The sequence below is a fragment of the Maylandia zebra genome, linkage group LG3 (genome assembly GCF_041146795.1).
Source record: "Maylandia zebra isolate NMK-2024a linkage group LG3, Mzebra_GT3a, whole genome shotgun sequence".
NCBI classification, from domain to species: domain Eukaryota; kingdom Metazoa; phylum Chordata; class Actinopteri; order Cichliformes; family Cichlidae; genus Maylandia; species Maylandia zebra.
Genome location: NC_135169.1, coordinates 18,492,196 through 18,509,854, shown reverse-complemented (window position 1 = coordinate 18,509,854; position 17,659 = coordinate 18,492,196). Strand labels below are relative to the sequence as shown.

The 17,659-nt window shown below is 37.8% G+C and overlaps 2 protein-coding genes across 3 annotated transcripts; both read left to right on the top strand.

Moving 5' to 3' along the window:
* The first annotated feature begins 498 nt into the window (after positions 1–498).
* Positions 499–7,792, top strand: LOC101465183 (uncharacterized). Its single transcript, XM_012916287.3, has 12 exons — positions 499–677; positions 1,458–1,642; positions 2,058–2,195; positions 3,764–3,902; positions 4,262–4,439; positions 4,871–5,012; positions 6,411–6,554; positions 6,651–6,703; positions 6,787–6,861; positions 7,125–7,175; positions 7,293–7,406; positions 7,520–7,792. Coding segments are annotated over exons 1-12 (1,338 nt in total). The 5' UTR covers positions 499–560; the 3' UTR covers positions 7,522–7,792.
* Positions 7,793–10,971: 3,179 nt separating this feature from the next.
* LOC112429703 (uncharacterized) lies at positions 10,972–17,245 on the top strand. Of its 2 annotated transcripts, XM_024799776.2 has the most exons (12): positions 10,975–11,198; positions 11,403–11,587; positions 12,484–12,621; positions 13,863–14,001; positions 14,239–14,413; positions 14,897–15,032; positions 15,785–15,928; positions 16,047–16,099; positions 16,181–16,249; positions 16,550–16,609; positions 16,722–16,835; positions 16,940–17,245. In XM_024799776.2, the coding sequence occupies exons 1-12, from the start codon at positions 11,076–11,078 to the stop codon at positions 16,951–16,953; spliced, it is 1,350 nt and encodes a 449-aa protein (XP_024655544.2). In that variant the 5' UTR covers positions 10,975–11,075; the 3' UTR covers positions 16,954–17,245. The 2 variants fall into 2 exon arrangements, with proteins under 2 accessions (XP_024655546.2, XP_024655544.2); XM_024799778.2 differs by lacking the exons at positions 16,722–16,835; positions 16,940–17,245 and having other exon boundaries at positions 10,972–11,198; positions 16,489–16,608.
* Positions 17,246–17,659: the final 414 nt, after the last annotated feature.

The following is a 17,659-nucleotide window of genomic DNA, read 5'->3' as shown; positions in this document are numbered from 1 at the left end:
GCAATTTACTGTACATTTTCTGTACATTTTCACTGTTGGTATTAAGATAGAAAACAGCCTTCCATATAATACATTTGTAATCTCGTCTTTAGTCCATGTCTGATTAAACTAAGCAAAGCACAAGCTGATCTCTAACAGTTAGTCAGCCCAGGCTGCACGAGTTCTGTAACAGTATTGCAGTTTTGTTTTGAGCTACCTTCAACTTTTTTCTCTTTTGCAGGAGTACTGATGAAATCAAGTAGTAATGATAAAGCTGTGAGAGACCAAACCATGAAAAACGTCTAACCAGTGTTGCTACAACTTACTTGAATTAAATAGGATCATGAGACAAATCTCTGCTTGTATCTATGAGTGATGATGTAAAACCCAACCAGAAGTCTCACTGTGTCTCCTCTACTGAGTGGGACATAAATGATGTTTTAAAGGGAGGGGAGTAAAGAAGGAGGAGCAGTGAAACAATCCTGTTTTTAACCGTTGTGCTCGTTTCATTTCAGATGAGTCCGTTTTTGTACTGTATCGAGTAGCTGACTGTATAAAGCAGCAGTTAAACTGAGGACATAATGACCACAGGCTTGCTTCTTCTTCTCCTGGTGCTTTCTGGTTCTCAGGCATCCCATTACTTTGGGACAGTGATGACCTTTACCCCTAAAGAAAGCACGGATGATGGATCTCTAAGGGTAAGGGCACAGTGCAAAAATATTGATTGCTGTTATAATGTGTTCTTTTACAAAATTTGTATTTGTAAAAAAAAGTGAAAAAGTGCTCAGCTTTGTTTGATTTACGAAATGGGGGGAATTAACGTGATGTCGTGAGTGTAAATCAATCACACATGGGAGTGTCAAAATCTGTGGGTGAACTACTGACAATGTGCGAACTTATATACAAAGAGGGCAAGTAATCCCAGATTTTACAGAGCCGTCTCCGTGTGGTAGCTGAAGAAGAATCTGCATATATTTTCTACTTTTTTATGTAACCTTTCTATTAGAAATTGTTGGGAATTGTGCAAGCATTGCAGGATGGGACAGCTGCTCTCTGGATAAATTTGACAGCTTAGGTAAAGCCCAGGATTTATCTTGCATTCAGTTCTTCTTTGTTGTTCTTACCACAAAATGGTCCAGTCTGCTTAAAGCTGTGAATTGGAAAAATACACTGGTATCATTGTTGTGTAATATATGTAAGTCTAATGTAACTTTTCACATGTGTTAGTATGCAGTGGTTTTATTGTGTGAAGTGCCATGAATTCCATGATCACAGGGTGATCATGAAGCTGTGTGGTTTCCAATTTGTTATTACAACATAATCAAGGTATTAGCTACCCAGTGGACAACACAGTACTGTCTATTATTTTTTTAAGTTGCAACAATCTTGTTATAATATTATAAAATCATATAACAATAGCATCATCTTTTCTTTCTTTCTTTCTTTCTTTCTTTCTTTTTTTTTTTACAATATCACAGGTGGTCTTTGACTACAAGTTGAGCTTTCGCTCATGCACAGATGTAGACAAGTGGAGCTGTGCCAGCGGTGACTGTGGTAGTGAGAGTGTGGAGCTGAACATCGTGGATGAGGAGGACAAAGAGTGGTGTCAGAGGGAAGGAGTCATGACTCGGGAGGTTTCCAGCAACTCTCTGTTTCAGCTACGGTCAGTAACACGTCAGCTGAAACAGCAGATTCAACAAAATGCCACTGACCTGATTGCATTCAGTGGTCAAACTTGTATGTATCACTTGACAAAAACATAGTACACTGTACATCGGTTACTCACAATAAGAATTACAGAGTTTTGACAACAACTGTCCCTTTGGAAGAAAAAACCTTAAGTGTATGTTTTTTCTGCTGTGATGAAAGGAATTTTATCGAAATAACACCTATGGTTAAGAGGTTAAACATCCCTAATTGTTTAAAATCTCCAGGCTTTGGGGGCCTCCTGATCTGAAAAAATGGTCTTTCCCATATCTTAGAAATGTCTTGTGCTTATACATTACTTGGATTCATGTACAAATTAGTATATTAATGTGTGTACTATGGACCTTACAACCTTCAATTCAAATCCGTAGTTTGGCTGGTGGTAACTGGATTGACAACAAAAATGGTATTGGTAACTGGAAAGCTGTAACTCAGGTGGACCTGAGGACTCGATCTGACACAGCTCAACCCAACAAATCACCTCAGACCACCATCCTGCCAGCTCTGAGGTAAAGCTATTAACTTTGTTGTGGCTAGTTTTTTTAGTATTTGCAAACCATCATGAGAGGAAAGCATCAAACATTCATCATATATCTTGTTTGCAAATCAAAAATAAATTCAATACTTCATGGCATATGAAAAGAATGAATTATCATGTAATATATGTCCTAAAACGGGTGTCGAACTCCAGGCTTCGAGGGCTGGTGTCCTGCAGGTTTTAGACCTCACCCTGGGTCAACAAACCTGAATCGAATGATTAATTCATTACCAGGCCTCTGGAGAACTTAAAGACATGTTGAGGAGGTAATTTAGCCATTTAAATCAGCTGTGTTGTATCAAGGACACATCTAAAACCTGCAGGACACCGGCCCTCGAGGGCTGGAGTTCAACACCTGTGTCCTAAAACATGTAACTGAAATATGGGTTCCTGAAAAATTTGATGTTTTTTCTTTACATAGAATCATGATAATAATCAGGACACCATTAGTCTGTTTAGGGCTAGGATTTAATTTAATTTTTGCCAGTGTTGGTTGTTTTTTAGCAACATGGTAATGCAGTGTGTTATTGTACCAAATTGAATAATTACATTAGTTACTATTATGTTGTTATTGTGTTACAAAGGTTCTTCAGTTATCTGTGTGCCAGATAGAAAGAAAAACATAAAAGAAAGATTTTTTTTCTATCTGCTACAGTCAACCATTTTTAGTTGGTGTGCAGCAGGAAGACAGTGGTAGAGCAGTGCAATGTTACAGCCATAGAGTTTTTGAGTTGAGTTTTTGGGCATTACTTTTATTACATGAAAGATGTGTGTGATGGTAAAATGGAAACTAGGACAGAAACTTTATTGTACTGCTAAGAGAAATTTGGCTCTTTGCAATCATCTGTACAGACAGCATGCTAATGCTAAGCTTGCCAACAACCCAGAGTGATATTAAATCTCAGTGTATGCTGACCCCAGCATAGCAGAGCCTGATCAACAGTTCACCAAGACAGTGATGAGCAGTCAGGCTGTGCCCTCTGTTTGTACCTTTTTATGTTTCTAAAGTAGAATCACTTTGGGGATCTGGGTCCTGGTTTTTCATCTTTCCTTTGTGCTGTTGGTTTTATGTTCATAATTAGGAACTGAAGAAAAGATCCCGTGCGTTTCCTTCTAGGGTAGGGATTTGTGTTATTGTTTGGGACTGTAGCCTTTAGTATGGTAATCAGTTGAAAATGCATTTCAGAACATTTTGCAGAGCAACAAAACAAGTGTAACAAGTAGTGTGCTGAATTACATTCACTGGCAAGGAGTTAAGTACCAATACACATTATTTTTAATAAAAATACATTACTTCTTACATTACTTTTAAAAGCTTTGTGTGTTTCAAACAGGCAAACATTACATAAAAGTGCTTATCCCTAGCCATAGATAGGTAGCTATGTAGCTAATGAAGTAAAGTTTAATAAACAAAAGTGATTTTGGATATACAAAATCTTTAGAGCTAGAGAGAAATATATTGTCTTTGCACTTATTAAAACCACAAGACAGTTCTACCTTTTAGGCGAGAATTTTTGACCTGTGATATCTCTGTGCCAGAGTTCCTTCAAACTGTAAGAGAGAATTCAGCCTGTTGGCCTTTGATCCTGATGGAGACGAGGTTCAATGCAGATATGGAGACACAGCAGCAGATGAGTGTAATCCTTGTACACCACCATCTCTTCTAACCATCACACCAGTAAGTTAAAAGCATTTTCATCTGTCTCAAGCTAAGTGTCACAAAGTTAAGACGTTATTATTCTTCTGAGGTTATTATTTAATCTAATAAATAATGAATAACATCACAATAAAATACAGTAATAACTCTCATACACCCAAAGGTTACACCCCCAAATATAGATTTGGGGTCATTGCTGAAACCTCAGTGGGTTAGAACACACTTTATTGTTTTTTGCCTCATGGTCATGCCACCTTCCAATTTCTGACAATTTCAAAGATGTCCTAAAAAGCTATTTCAAAATAGCTTCTTCTTATAAAACATAAATTCAGCTATATAAACATGTAACTGGTTTCTCTCTGTGTTTCCTTCTCCTGTAGTCTTGCAAACTGACCTTTCATTCTGCGAGTAGGAGTGATGAAGGTGCATATGCAATACAGCTGGAGATGGAGGACTTTCCCAAGCAGACCATCTTTCTCCATCAAAGTGATGATGTGGAGACAACAAGGACTCCCAGTGATGCTCTCAGCAAAATACCAATCAGATTTGGTCTAATAGGTAGGTCGTTAACTTTTAACCTCTTAACTATTTCACAGTCCTTCAGAGTCCTGGATGAAAACTCCTACAGATGCAGTTGTCTACATCTGTGGATCATCCCATTCTTCTGCAATCATCTGACATCAGAAGAGTAATTAAATACTTACTGTGTAGGTCTTGGATTTGCATTTCTGTACTACTTATGACTCTTGACTCAATTGCTTTGCATTTGGGGGCACAATAACCAGCTAACACAGCAATACATGTCCCACACAAAGTTACAACATTGTTACATTTGAAGCACCTACAGCTACATTTACAGCTACTTGGCTATATTTTTGTTGTTGAAATAACTTTCAAAATCATATCTCATTTTAAATCCTAGCTTGCCAAATTAAGTCACTAACTGATATGATCTTGAATTAATATGCCACCTTTTTGTTTTGTTCCAGTGGACCCGCCTGTGCCATCCTGTTCAGAGGGAGCCTACCTGCCCAAGTTTCTGCCTCCAACCCCCGTCAGTGGGGCTCAGCTGTTGGCCTATATTAATGAAACATTGAATATTACCATTATGGCAGAGGCAACCAACACCATGTAAGTTAAAGAGAAAGACACAAAACACTGGCATATGTAAAGAATATTTTTGTTTCAAACTTTCTCCTAGATTGTGTGTGAGCATAATATAGAACCTTTAAAAAAAAAAATAAACGTTTGTGACTCTTTTCAGTGTTTTTCATTTTCATTGCAAATCAAAATCAGTAATGCTGCCATATATGATTCCTTGCTTGTTCAGAATATACATTTCTTTCCAAAAAATTGTGTATATAAAAACTATATGAAAAACACATAACTTTAAGAAAAAATTCATTCATGAACATTTGTCTTGATTCACACTTTTAGTAAATATAATGCACTATTGAAGTACATCCCTGTCTAGTCACATTTGAAGAAAAATAGTAAAATTGATGTCTAGATCTGCTGAAGATAAATAAATTGCAGACATTAAATTATTAAATACATTTTAATACTAATAAGAATTATAGTTAAAAAACAAACAAACAAACAAACCAAAAAACAAAAAATTACATTTCTCACTGGATCACTGTAAAGTCATACATGAAGTAGTGGTAACATCCAATCCATCACTTGTAATAGTTTGAGGTGAACAGGGCATGAATTCAAATATGGTGCGATCATTATGTGGCATAAAAACATTTTAGAAATCCAGAACAAACAACATTAATTTCAACATGCAGAATAATTATTAAACCATATATTACATGAGTTTAATCAAATTACTACTCTTAGTTTTGATGTTATGACAACAAGAGTGGGAGTAGGTTGGGGTGAAAAACCCAATTTCCCAAATTCTGGAGGGACACTGAACTCTGACAAACTTTAGGTCATTATTGGTTGGCCACATGCAATAATGTCAGTATCAGCCACATAACCTGATCTTTGCTGATTAGCTGGGACAAAATCCACGTGGTTCTACAACCTCACAGTGAGTCATGGGAAGGCCAATTTTGATGTCCATCTAGGTTACCAAATATACATTTAATTTACCCAAGAAAGGGCAAGTAACCAAGTTAGAATATAACTTGATCTGGATCACCCTACACTACCCATGCAATGTCACCTATGTTGCATTGCTACATAGATGTCCTACATGAATGCCTTGACAGTGCAAGACATTTTTTATTTGATTTTTGTTTGCAATGTAGAATGTTTTGAATTGCAGGTCAAAAATAAATAAATAGATGTGTTTGAAAAAATCAGATGCAGGACTGGGAAAATTATTTAGCAGAGGCATTGATAGAGAGCTGTCTTTGCTTGCTCGTTTCCTCTTTAAACATATTGTTTAAGATGTATTTCTTTTTGTAAAAAGATACAATAAAAAGAACGGTGATGAAACAGTCTGCAATAAATTCTGATGTTTGCACTCTGATTTACCCCTACATGCCAAATCTCTATTTTATGTATTTTTGTAAGGGTCTCAAAGCTTTTGTTCAGTGGACCACACAGCGTTGTGAAACATGTTGTATCACATGGAGAGTTCATCCTGACCTGGACACCATCTGACAGGGAAGATGAAGAAAACCATCCCATCTGCTTCGTAGTCCAGGCAGAGTTAAAGTCAGATGGTTTAAACATTTTCGCACCACCATTTTTATGGACATATGTTGTACTGTTTCATTTTTTAATTACTATGTTTTGGATTTCTTTTCTCAGTACGGCCAAGTATCACTCTGAGCTACGCTGTGTGATTGTGAGCATTCAAATTAGTGAGTAAACTCCAAAAATGTGCATTTCCTTCATTGATTACTGTAACTGTTTATTTTTACATATTTGTTTATTATATTTTCAGGACCAATCACCACTCCTCTGCCAACAACTGTTCTGCCTTCAACCACCCCAGAACATACAACCACTCTTCTGTTCAGTACGTGAAATATAGAGGAGCTGATGCAGATCATGAATTTTGCCAAAGGCCTGTATCATGATGGCAGTTCAAACTCTCATTATTAGTTATTTATTATAACCAGTGGCAAAAAGACAGTTAACAATTGTACTTCCTGTCATATTGCTTTTTTTTGCAACAGAATATATGAGCTTCATTTAGATATTTGATGTGTTGAAGTAAAATCTTATGTTTGATGTTTGGATTTACTACATCTTTCACTACATTTCTCTGTTATTTAATAGTAAATGAAACAGAAGATCAGAAGAAGGTGCTATATGAGTCCACAGGATCAGGTAAATATGATTATTTTTCATAGCTTGAAAGTGAATAGCTGTCATGGAAATATTGTTTGAGCTTAAAAGCAGCTTAAAGATTGTCAGCTTTTATGTTTATCCTTCTTCTACATGCAGGTGACGACAGCATGGGTGCTGGCAAAGTTGTTGGTATTGTGTTTGGTGTTGGAGCCGTCGCAGCCATTGTTGGCATTGCCTTGTGGGCTTTAAATCGAAGTTCTCCTGTGCTCTGTGAGTCACAACATTTGCTACTTTTCCAAAATTTTTAAAAGGATTTTCTGATGATACACATTATTTAATGCTGTGGTTCACCTATCTTTTTGGTTTGTTTTTGAATTTTACAGAAAAAAAGTTGGAGCTTTGGATGAAGATGGGGAAAACAAACCTGTAGAATCTGGAAATCACTGGTCTTCTAGCTACTTTCAGCTGCTCGCTTCTTGCGTCCCATTCCAATTTCTACAAATGTAAATGTTATATAATGCAGGTCTGCATTTTACTGTCAAAGCCTCACATAAATGGTCAATGAACTGTTTTGAGTCTTTGGCTCCATCTGTTGGTGAAATGATGGCATTAATGTACAAGCTTGTTCATTAAAGCTACAGGCAGACTCCCACAGATGCAGGTGACTCTGTTTTATCAGAGAAAAATTTAAATACTGGCAAAAGGAAATATCTACAGAGACAACATGTGAAAGTAAAACGTCATGCGTGAGAGCTAAAAACCTCAAAAGATATGAAAATTTTCAACCAACATGGTACAAAATGTAGTGTTGTAAGAGGGCGGGTATTTCTCACCACTGTGGTTTTTTCGTTAGTCGATCTTCACTGAGGACATTTTTATGTTGGACATTCTAAACCATAATCCTAATCCCAAATTGGCTCACAGTTGTTAAAAAAAATAAACAATAAAAAAATTATTTTATTTACGATAGAAGATACCAGCTCTCCCTCCACTCACCCCTAATTGATTGCAGCAATGGGAAGCCCTCCCAGAGCCTGGATCTGCTGGAGGTTTCTTCCTGTTTTAAAACATGTTTTTCTTTCCACTTTCACCAAGTGCTTGCTCATAAGGGGTCATCTGATTGTTGGGGTTTCTCTGTGTTATTGTTCGGTCTCTACCTTACACACCTTGAGGCACCTGTTCTTGTGATGCTATAAATAAAAATGAATTGAACTGAACAGAATACCAGATCATATTAGATGTTTGAAATGAGGAAATGAACCATTTCATGTTGGCCTTAACAAGATCTTTCTATTCCCTGTGTGAACTTCTTTGTCATTTTTTTGGATTTGTTATCTGTATCTCTTTAAAAAAAAATACACAGATAATTTTGGAATTATTTAATTCACTGACATCATTAATTCGCCCTGACAAATTGTCTATCATTAACTTTCTGGGCAGTCCAGACTCTTTACAAGTCAAGTCATATATATGCTCAAAAAAAATTTAATGGATTCTTTGAAATGATTACTTTGGTTTAAGAGCCTCATCAAGAAACATTTTGCTCACTGATGTATTCTTTGGATACTTTTGTGCAGCTGTCATTGATTCTCAGCTGATTAACACATTTACATGTTATGGCAACATTGATGTCTGTCAGTATCCTAAAAGTCACAGTAGTCCCTGTTGAACTGTTATCAACAGGAGCTTTTCATTTAGCAACTCCTTGACTGCATTTTATGACAATGACCTTTGAACCTATGTTATTGGTTTCCTTATTTATTCAGTGTTCAGTGCAACAAACCTTTTCCACCAGAGAGGGAATTTCTGTGCACATTTTAACTCACTCTCTGATTCTCATTTCATAGTGTTGCCTTTAGTGACACTGAGTTTGACACATCTGTGGTAGATTATATACTGACAATGTTAATATTTGGGTTTTTCAACTAAAAACTACCTCAGTACTGAGGTCATCATGTACCGATCAGACCAGATTGTCAGCAACTGGTTATTTTCACTGCCTGTCAACATGAGAGCAAGTTTGTACATGATCATACATGGACATGTCTGTGTGTGTCTGCTCACAATGGAGACACTGTAAGTATGATAAATAAAGACACACCTATGCCAACAGCTAAATGTTCTAGCATTTATATCAAAGCCAAACATGCAGGAGTGCTACCAGCAAGTTGTACCATGAGTATCAAATATATGAGGGATTGTTCTGCAGATAGAGCAGCATTTATTATTCTTGGAGCTCTTTGGAGAAGAGCAAACGTTTTCTAGTTAACATACAAGTGGATAGTTTTGTCTGTCAATTTCCATTCCCCCCTCCCCCCTCAGAGGTCTGCAGTTAAAAGGCTAAAAAGTATCCTAAGTAAAGTAGTTTACGCTCATCATACTAAATTTCAATGTAGGTGACTTTCAAAGTGATGACTAGAGAGCTAAAGTTATTTCCATCGGTCCTCTTTTCATACAACGTGAAGCCAATTCTGTTCTGGTGCCTTTTGAAGACCAACCCACATTTTAACAAATTCCAGAGCTAAATATGACAAAGCATGACTTCCAGATGTTGGAGAAATTTAAATAGGAAAGAGATCATGGCAGCCACAATATGTGGGCATGTGTGAGTCACTGCTGAAATTCTTGTGCCAAGTCCTCCAATAGCCACTGACATCTGTGGCTCCAGTTTGGTGTCCAGCATTTCCTTGGTGCTAAAATGTTGCAGCTGTTTTTGCAAAAGGAAAAAGCTTGTTTCCCCAAACTTAAACATTAGAAAAACATTAGGCCAACTCGGACAACTGTGCTATTTATATTGTAAATAGCAAAGTTAAGTGAATTCCCTGCTGCTTTTCAATTTTCCTGAAGATCCTGCAGACATCTGTTGAACCTGCAGCTGGATGTTGAGGTCATATTAGTTTTGTTTTGTTTTGCACCATCTTTGGGAAAATGATGCCTCCTGGCTCCTTTTTTTTCTGGTGTCAAGTGTGACATTTATCATTGGAGTCTGTGCTTGGAGACAGGTTTTCTTCCACCAGATCACCTGTACAATCACCTGACAATGGAAAACATTACACACTCAATCTTTGTCACCTACATTTAATTGTAGTCCGATGTGCTGCTGAGCCATTATTGGCACTTTAGTGATGACTTTATTTTTCAATCCCAGAGGTTCCCACTGGGTTGCACCACTGCCAAAGGAGAGCCTAACTGTGGCAGAGCAGTGGCTGAGACAAAACTGCATCATTTTAGACCTATGGAAATGAAAATGGCCTGAAAATCCAGAATCCATTATCTGTATAGAAATGAAATGGAATGTCCTACATAAAGATAAAAAAGAAAGTACTTTAGGACCTACAAGTAATGTGTAGTTGCTGTTTAACATAGTAGTGCACACTGCATCAGACTGCATGATTTAAGAGTAAATCTGCACATAATCACAGCACTATTGTGGGAATAATTAAAGCTTGTAACAGTTGGTGAGTCAGCTTCCTGCAGTGCCAGAATGTTTGGATCGTGGTAGCAGCTGGCACACCCTTCTGCTTCCTTCTCACGTTCAGGAATGGCAGAAGCCACATATCATGTTTCCACTGCTACTCTGTCAAAAACAAGAGAGTGAGAGAGAAAGAGATGTGAACTTTAAAGGTGGGGCTCCTCAATACAATCAGATTGATTAGAGCAAAAAGTTAGTTAACTCTAAGTAAACAGGATCAAGAGAAAAGTCGTGCTTGTACGATGAAGCCTTGACTGAAGAGACAGCCTCCGTTTGTCTGCTCTCAGTTTACAACATAACTGTGTCATAGTTATAGTTGTAAAGGGAGGAGACAAAAGTAGGAGGAGTACTGGGAGAAAAACACGTTGTTTGTTTCATTTCAGAGCCATACATAACTGGGTCAAGGACTTTATTTTACGCTATTTTAAACTTTATTTTAGGGCTACACAGTTTCACTGATCACAACTATGGATATAAACATGCTGCTCCTCTTTCTATTGCTGCTGCTCTTTGGTTCTCAGGCTAACCATTTCTTTGGGACAGTGATGACTTTTACCCCCAAAGACAAGACGCATAATGGCTCTGTCACGGTAGGTGTACCTATACCATTAATGCCAGGACTCTTTAGTTTAGTCTGAAATAGGGGCTCAGAGTTTTACTTATTAATTAAGGAGGATTGAAGTAAAGGCAAATTCACTGACATTCCAAAAGGCTCCTAAAAGCACTGACTTTATTTGAACAGTGCATGGACTCTTTATAATAACACAACAGGTGTTATTGTTACAATATTACAGGTGGCCTTTCACTACAAGCTGAGCTTTCGCTCATGCACCGATCAAGACACGTGGAGCTGTGTCAGCGGTGACTGTGGTACAGAAAGTGTGGAGCTGAGCATTGTGGATGAGGAGGACAAAGAGTGGTGTCAGAGGGAAGGAGTCATGTCTCGGGAGGTTTCCAGCAATGCTGTGTTTCAGCTACGGTCAGTAACACGTCAGATAAAAAAAGAAAGGTTTAATCCTCTGAGGTCTAAATTATCATAGATGATAACTCCAAACCAGCCCCTAATCCTAATTTGAGGCAATCAGATTATGTAACAGAGCTACTTTCATCTCCTCCCGCATTTGCAATGGGCTGCCACACTATTACAGGTAGCACTGCATATTTGATTTTGATTTAATGCCAGATGTCCTGCCAGACACAACACAAAAGGGATTTCTATGTTCTCTCTAGCCTTCCCAATCAGCGTAAGAATTCTAGTTAACAAACATTAAAAACCAAAAACAACAATTAACAATGCATCAAATGTCATGCATCACACCTTAATATATATGAGCCCTTTTTCATTCACAGTGTAGTCTTACCTGACTTGTCTCACCTAAAACATCATCAAAACCTGATTATACTTCATTGCCTGCTATTTCACAAAGATCTATTTACATACATCAATTTGTATTTACAAGATTTTCAGTAAACTTGACCTCTGACCTAGAAGGCCTATGCTCCACCAGGAGTCTACGAGAAAATTGATTGATTTTGACCTCTGACCTTGACCTTGAGTTGATAATTGCAATCATTTGAGACGCCTAGATGACCTCGTTATAAAATTATCACACAGACAAGGTTTTCAGAAAACTTGTACTTTAACCTTGACATTGAGATCAAAGCCATTAAAATTTAAATATATCCCAGATTATTATTAGGTGCACCTTTGCAACATTGAGTGTCCATCAGGTTCCCACCCACCCGCCCGGCAGGTTGATAACAATACCCCATCATTTCTTGTATGAATGAATACTAATTAGTATATGTTGCACAAGTTCTTAGCATAAGTTGTGTATAGAAAATAACCAAATTACCTTCTTTGAAACCCCAAAGATTGGATGGCGGTGACTGGATTCAAACCAAAAACAAGGTGAAGAAATGGAGAGCTCTGACTAACGTGGACCTGAGGACTCGTCTCGACACTAATCAGCCAAACAAGTCACCTCAGACCACCATCCTGCCAGCCCTGCGGTAAGCTTCTTTATTGTTTTAATTGTCATAAACTTACTGTAATGAAGGCAGGAAAGGACCCAAATGCAGACTCATAGGCAGGACGTTAACACAAAAACACAGTTTTATTTGCTGAGTGGAATAAATGATACAAAACTAAACAGGGAAATTTCAGGAATACTGAACTAACAAAGAAACACACGGAGAAGCACACAGCCACGACAGATGAGGGAGAATGCAACACTGGACAGAGGGAAACAGAGGGCTTAAATACACAGTAAAATCATGAGGCAACAGAAAACACATGGGGAACACAGCTGAGACGAATTATACACAACAAGACTGGGAAAACAAAACTAAACACACTGAATAAGGAATGCAAGACTTTCACAATAAAACAGGAAACAAAGGAACACCAGACTGACACATGAGCTTGACAGAGGAGTGGAGGAGAGGGGGCGAGAGGATACATGACGGGCTGGGGAAACATGGATAACCATGGACACGAAGAAAGACCTACAGGACAAAGACACAACAGAGAGCCTAATCATCAAAGACTTAAACAAGGAACATGAGAAACTCGAAACAAGCTAAGACTACTAATGAACAGGAACATAAACCATAATACAAAATATCACCAAAACAAAGAAACTCAAAATGCTGGGTCACAAGGACTCTCTGGAAAGGTTGTCATTCCATCACCGAGTGAACACAGAGAGACAGGCAAACGTTTGCATTCACATTCACACAAATGGCTAATTAATAAATGACATTTAACCTAACCTGCATGTCTTTGGACTGTGGGAGGAAGAGAACCTGCACAGGCACAAGGAGTATAAAATAAAATATGACTTGCATATTATTTTTTTTCACATAAAACCAAGTCAGTAGCAGACAGTGGGGCACCAGCAAAACATTATGGCTACCTAATTTTAAAGGCACTTTTCACCTTTCAACCAGTGCCTCACACGTTTTGGCATTACAGCTTTGCTGTTACAGGATTTTCCATTTTCCAATATTTTTAAAATATGTGGAGATATCAGAGCTCTATCCCGATCTATAACCCTTAAAGAATATCCAGTGACATGGTGAATGTTAACAGGGTTAAATGGGTGATTCTTGACAGTCCTTACATGTATTTTATTTTTGTTTTCCTTGGAGGAAGCCTTGTTGAAACTGCAGTTGTTAAAAACCAAAGTTACAGTGCTGATTTTTGGGTGAGTTTTGTATTTACTGTACTGCATGTGATTCCTATGTGCCAGAGTCCCTTCAAACTGTCAAAGAGTCTTCACCCTGTCGGCCTTTGACCCTGATGGAGACAAGGTTAAATGCAGATTTGGAGACATAGACGCAGATGAGTGTAATCCTTGTACACCACCGTCTGTTCTGACCATCTCACAAGTGAGTTTCACATACACTTACAGCATGATACTACAGTAAAAACTAGTCACAGAAACAGAGAAATGTTGTAAATTATTAATTCTTAGCTCTTCTAGCTGAAGGACTGCTGATGGTAAGCGCTGATAAAATGTCTTTCTTCCATCCATCCGTTTGTCTCTCCACAATTCACAAACATTTCTACCCCTCAAACTCAAACACAATGCCCACTTTTAACAAGTCTTCACCAAACTTGTGCAGGCTTGCACATTGTCATTTAATCCTGTCAGCAGGCAAGATGAAGGTTCATATGCAGTACAGCTGGAAATGGAGGACTTCCCAAAAAAGACTATCATCATCAGTGATTATGGTTTTCAGACAAACATCACTCCCAGCGAGGCTCTCAGCAAAGTACCAATCAGATTTGCTCTGATGGGTAGGTTTTTTTTTCTTTTTCAAAGCTTTTTACCATTTGAGGATCCTGTTTATTCAAAGTAAAATCAGCACAGGGATGTTATACTCCATAGTGCTGCAAGAAAAGATGAACTCACTCACGGCTGCTCCCTTTATGCCACAGCAGATCATCTTCCTGCATCTCACCCTATACCAGCATTCTCCTCTGTCACACCCACCCTCTGCATGTCCTCCTTCACCACATCCATCAATCTTCTCTGCGGTCCCTCTCTTTTTCTCCTGCCTGACAGCTCTGTGTTCAACATCTATTGCCCAATATGTCCTCTATCCCTCCTCTGCACATGTGCAAATCAACTCTGACTTTCTGTCAGTTTTGGAACCTTACATATCAAACCAGTGTCTTAATTGAGCAACCAAAATTTGATAAACTTCATATCAAGGTTAAATTGCTTGCTACACTACTTTGCTAGCTATCTATTGTAATGACCTAAAAATCTTTTTCCAGTGGACTCTCCTGCACCATCATGCTCAGAGGGAGTCTACCTGCCCAGGTTTCTACCTCCAACCCCAGCCAATGGGGCTCGCATGTACACTAATGACACAGTGAACATTACCATTATGGCAGAGGTGAAAAACACCATGTGAGTAAACACAGAACATATTTGAGTACCATGTTTACCTTACAAAGAAATAAAATTTTTGCACCATTACACGTGTGTTTTTTAAAGGTTTAGTGGTTAGATCCCTCCACTTAATACAAAGGTGGAGCGCCCACGAAGTTAAATCCCAAGAATCAATTAAACAAGCAACAAGTGCTCTCAGAGAGTCTAACTTCCCCAAAACTGAAGGGCTGTACTAACACTTTAACGCTTTATGATGTTTTTATTGCAATATGATGATGTCACCCTGTTATTGAGTCATTGCAACATTCAATTGAAAAAAATGAAAAGATATGGTTTCTTGAAATTTGACCTTTGACCTTGAGTGCTGAAATTGAAGGTCAAGGTCATAGTGTTGTGAAGTTCGAAGAAAATAAATTAACATTACATTACAAAATTGTGGCTAATATAAAGTTTGTTTGTTTGTTTTTACAGATTTTCAAATTTAGTGTGACCTTGACCCAGTTTTGACCCAAATTAAATCAGCCGTTTTCGGTATCTACCATCACACAAAATTGGAAAATTATATCTTCAAAACTGTGGATGCTAGAATTCTAACAAACAGACAAACAAACTGAAACAATTAAATACTCCCTTCATTTGAGGCAGAATAAATATAGTACTACCTTATATTGTTGTTTTTGGGTTATTGGTATTTAGGGTTTATCTTTGTCTTTTTATTTCTATATCTGATACTTTTCAGCATCAATCTCTCCTTTGTGTGTGTTTTTAAGGGTTTTAAAGCTTTTGTTCAGTGGACCGCACAATGTTGTAAAACACAATGAATCACATGGAGAATTTATCCTGACTTGGACGCCATCTGAGAATCAAGATGGAGAAGATCATCCCGTCTGCTTCTTAGTCCAGGCAGAGAAAGGGTCAGTGTGGGATTTGGATCCATTAATAATAATAAGTGAAAAGCACATCATACAGTAAATACACGAGGACTGGAATATTTTAAATTGATGTTTTTGTACTATTTCAATTGTTCATCAGTGCAGCCAAATATCAGTCTGAGCTACGATGTGTGATTTTGAGCTATCGCACAGGTGAGCACACTCACATTATGTTTTTCCCTTCATTGCTTTTCACGATCAATTATTTTTACATGTTTATTATCATGTTTTCAGAACCAGTCATCACAACATCTATGCCAACAACCGTTCTGCCTTCAACTACTCCAGCGAGCACGACTACTGGTGCGTCAAACACAGAGAGCATTAATATTGTGTTAAAGTCCTGCATCACTGACGTCTGGTTATTGTAACCTGTTATTACCATTAGTGGCGTTCAGTTATCAAATGCATTTTTTTTGTGTAATTCTACTAGGAGTGATCAAAACAAAGATGTTTGTTGTGCCCAACAAGACAGAGCCATTCAGCCATCACTAGTTGTAGCTGCAAAATAATGCATGTTTTTCTCCTTGGTGGTGGTGCAGGACTGGAACGAATCTGAATGTGGCCATTTTCCCACCATGTCGATATGTTTGTCTTTAACAGTAACCGAAACAGAAACACTGAGCATATCAACTATGGTGGCAGATGAGCCCAAAGCATCAGGTAACTATGAATACTTTTAATGGGTTGAAAATGTGCAGCCAGGGTATAAAATGAATGAATAGAATGTACTTGATTACTTCAGCTATTCTCCTTCTGCCATGCATACATGCAGGTGATGACAGCAGTCGTGCTGGCAAAATTGCTGGTGCTGTGTGTGGGGCTGTAGGTGTTGCAGCGACCGTTGGCATTGTGGTCTGGGTGGTGAGAGGAAGTCCACACGCGTTCTGTGAGTCAAAAGTTCTCCTGTTTCTTAACTTTAACTTTTATTTTGGCTTAAAAACAACAGTGTAAAGTCAGTCGTTCAACAGTATTTTTTCTTTATTTTTACAGATAAAGTAGTCTAATGGAAGAAGAAAGAGATTAAGGAAAAACAAAACTGGCTATAAAATCTAGAGAACTTGGGAAAAGGATATCACAAACGTTGTTACTGCACATTTTTTTTCTGAGTAAATAATCACATTTCTACTTATGTATATACTATATGATATAGATGCATATTGTTTACTGATGAAGAATCGCACCATCGTGTCAATCTCCAGTGTACTGATATTAGTCTTTGGCTCTATCTGGTGGTGGAATGATGGCATGACATACATGTACAGAGTTGTAAATAAAAGCTACAGAGAGCAGCTTTTAGATGTGTGTATTTCATCCTTTAACATCTTACAGACTTAAATGTAAACATACAAATGAGGCAGGTTTAATATGTACAGAGAAAATGGTTGGAAGTAAGGCACTGAGGTTTGAAGCCTGAAAAGAAAAAAGAAAAGTTCTTATAATGCACCTTTCTGCTACAACTGAGCACTAAAAGCACTTTAGTTCTGTTGCTTTATTGTTTATGTTTTGTGATCTGGATGGTGAAGGAAAGTCAGGGCTGTTAGGGCAGACAAACACATCTTTTAACCCTGTGAGGTGGAAATCAGTGCCGGTGATAACAATAAACCTAATATGACCAGAATCTCATCATTTAGACAAACACAAAACAGCCATTATCTTTCTCTTAAAATGTAAATAGTTTTTGAATGTTTGTCACTTTAGATTTTTTTTTTT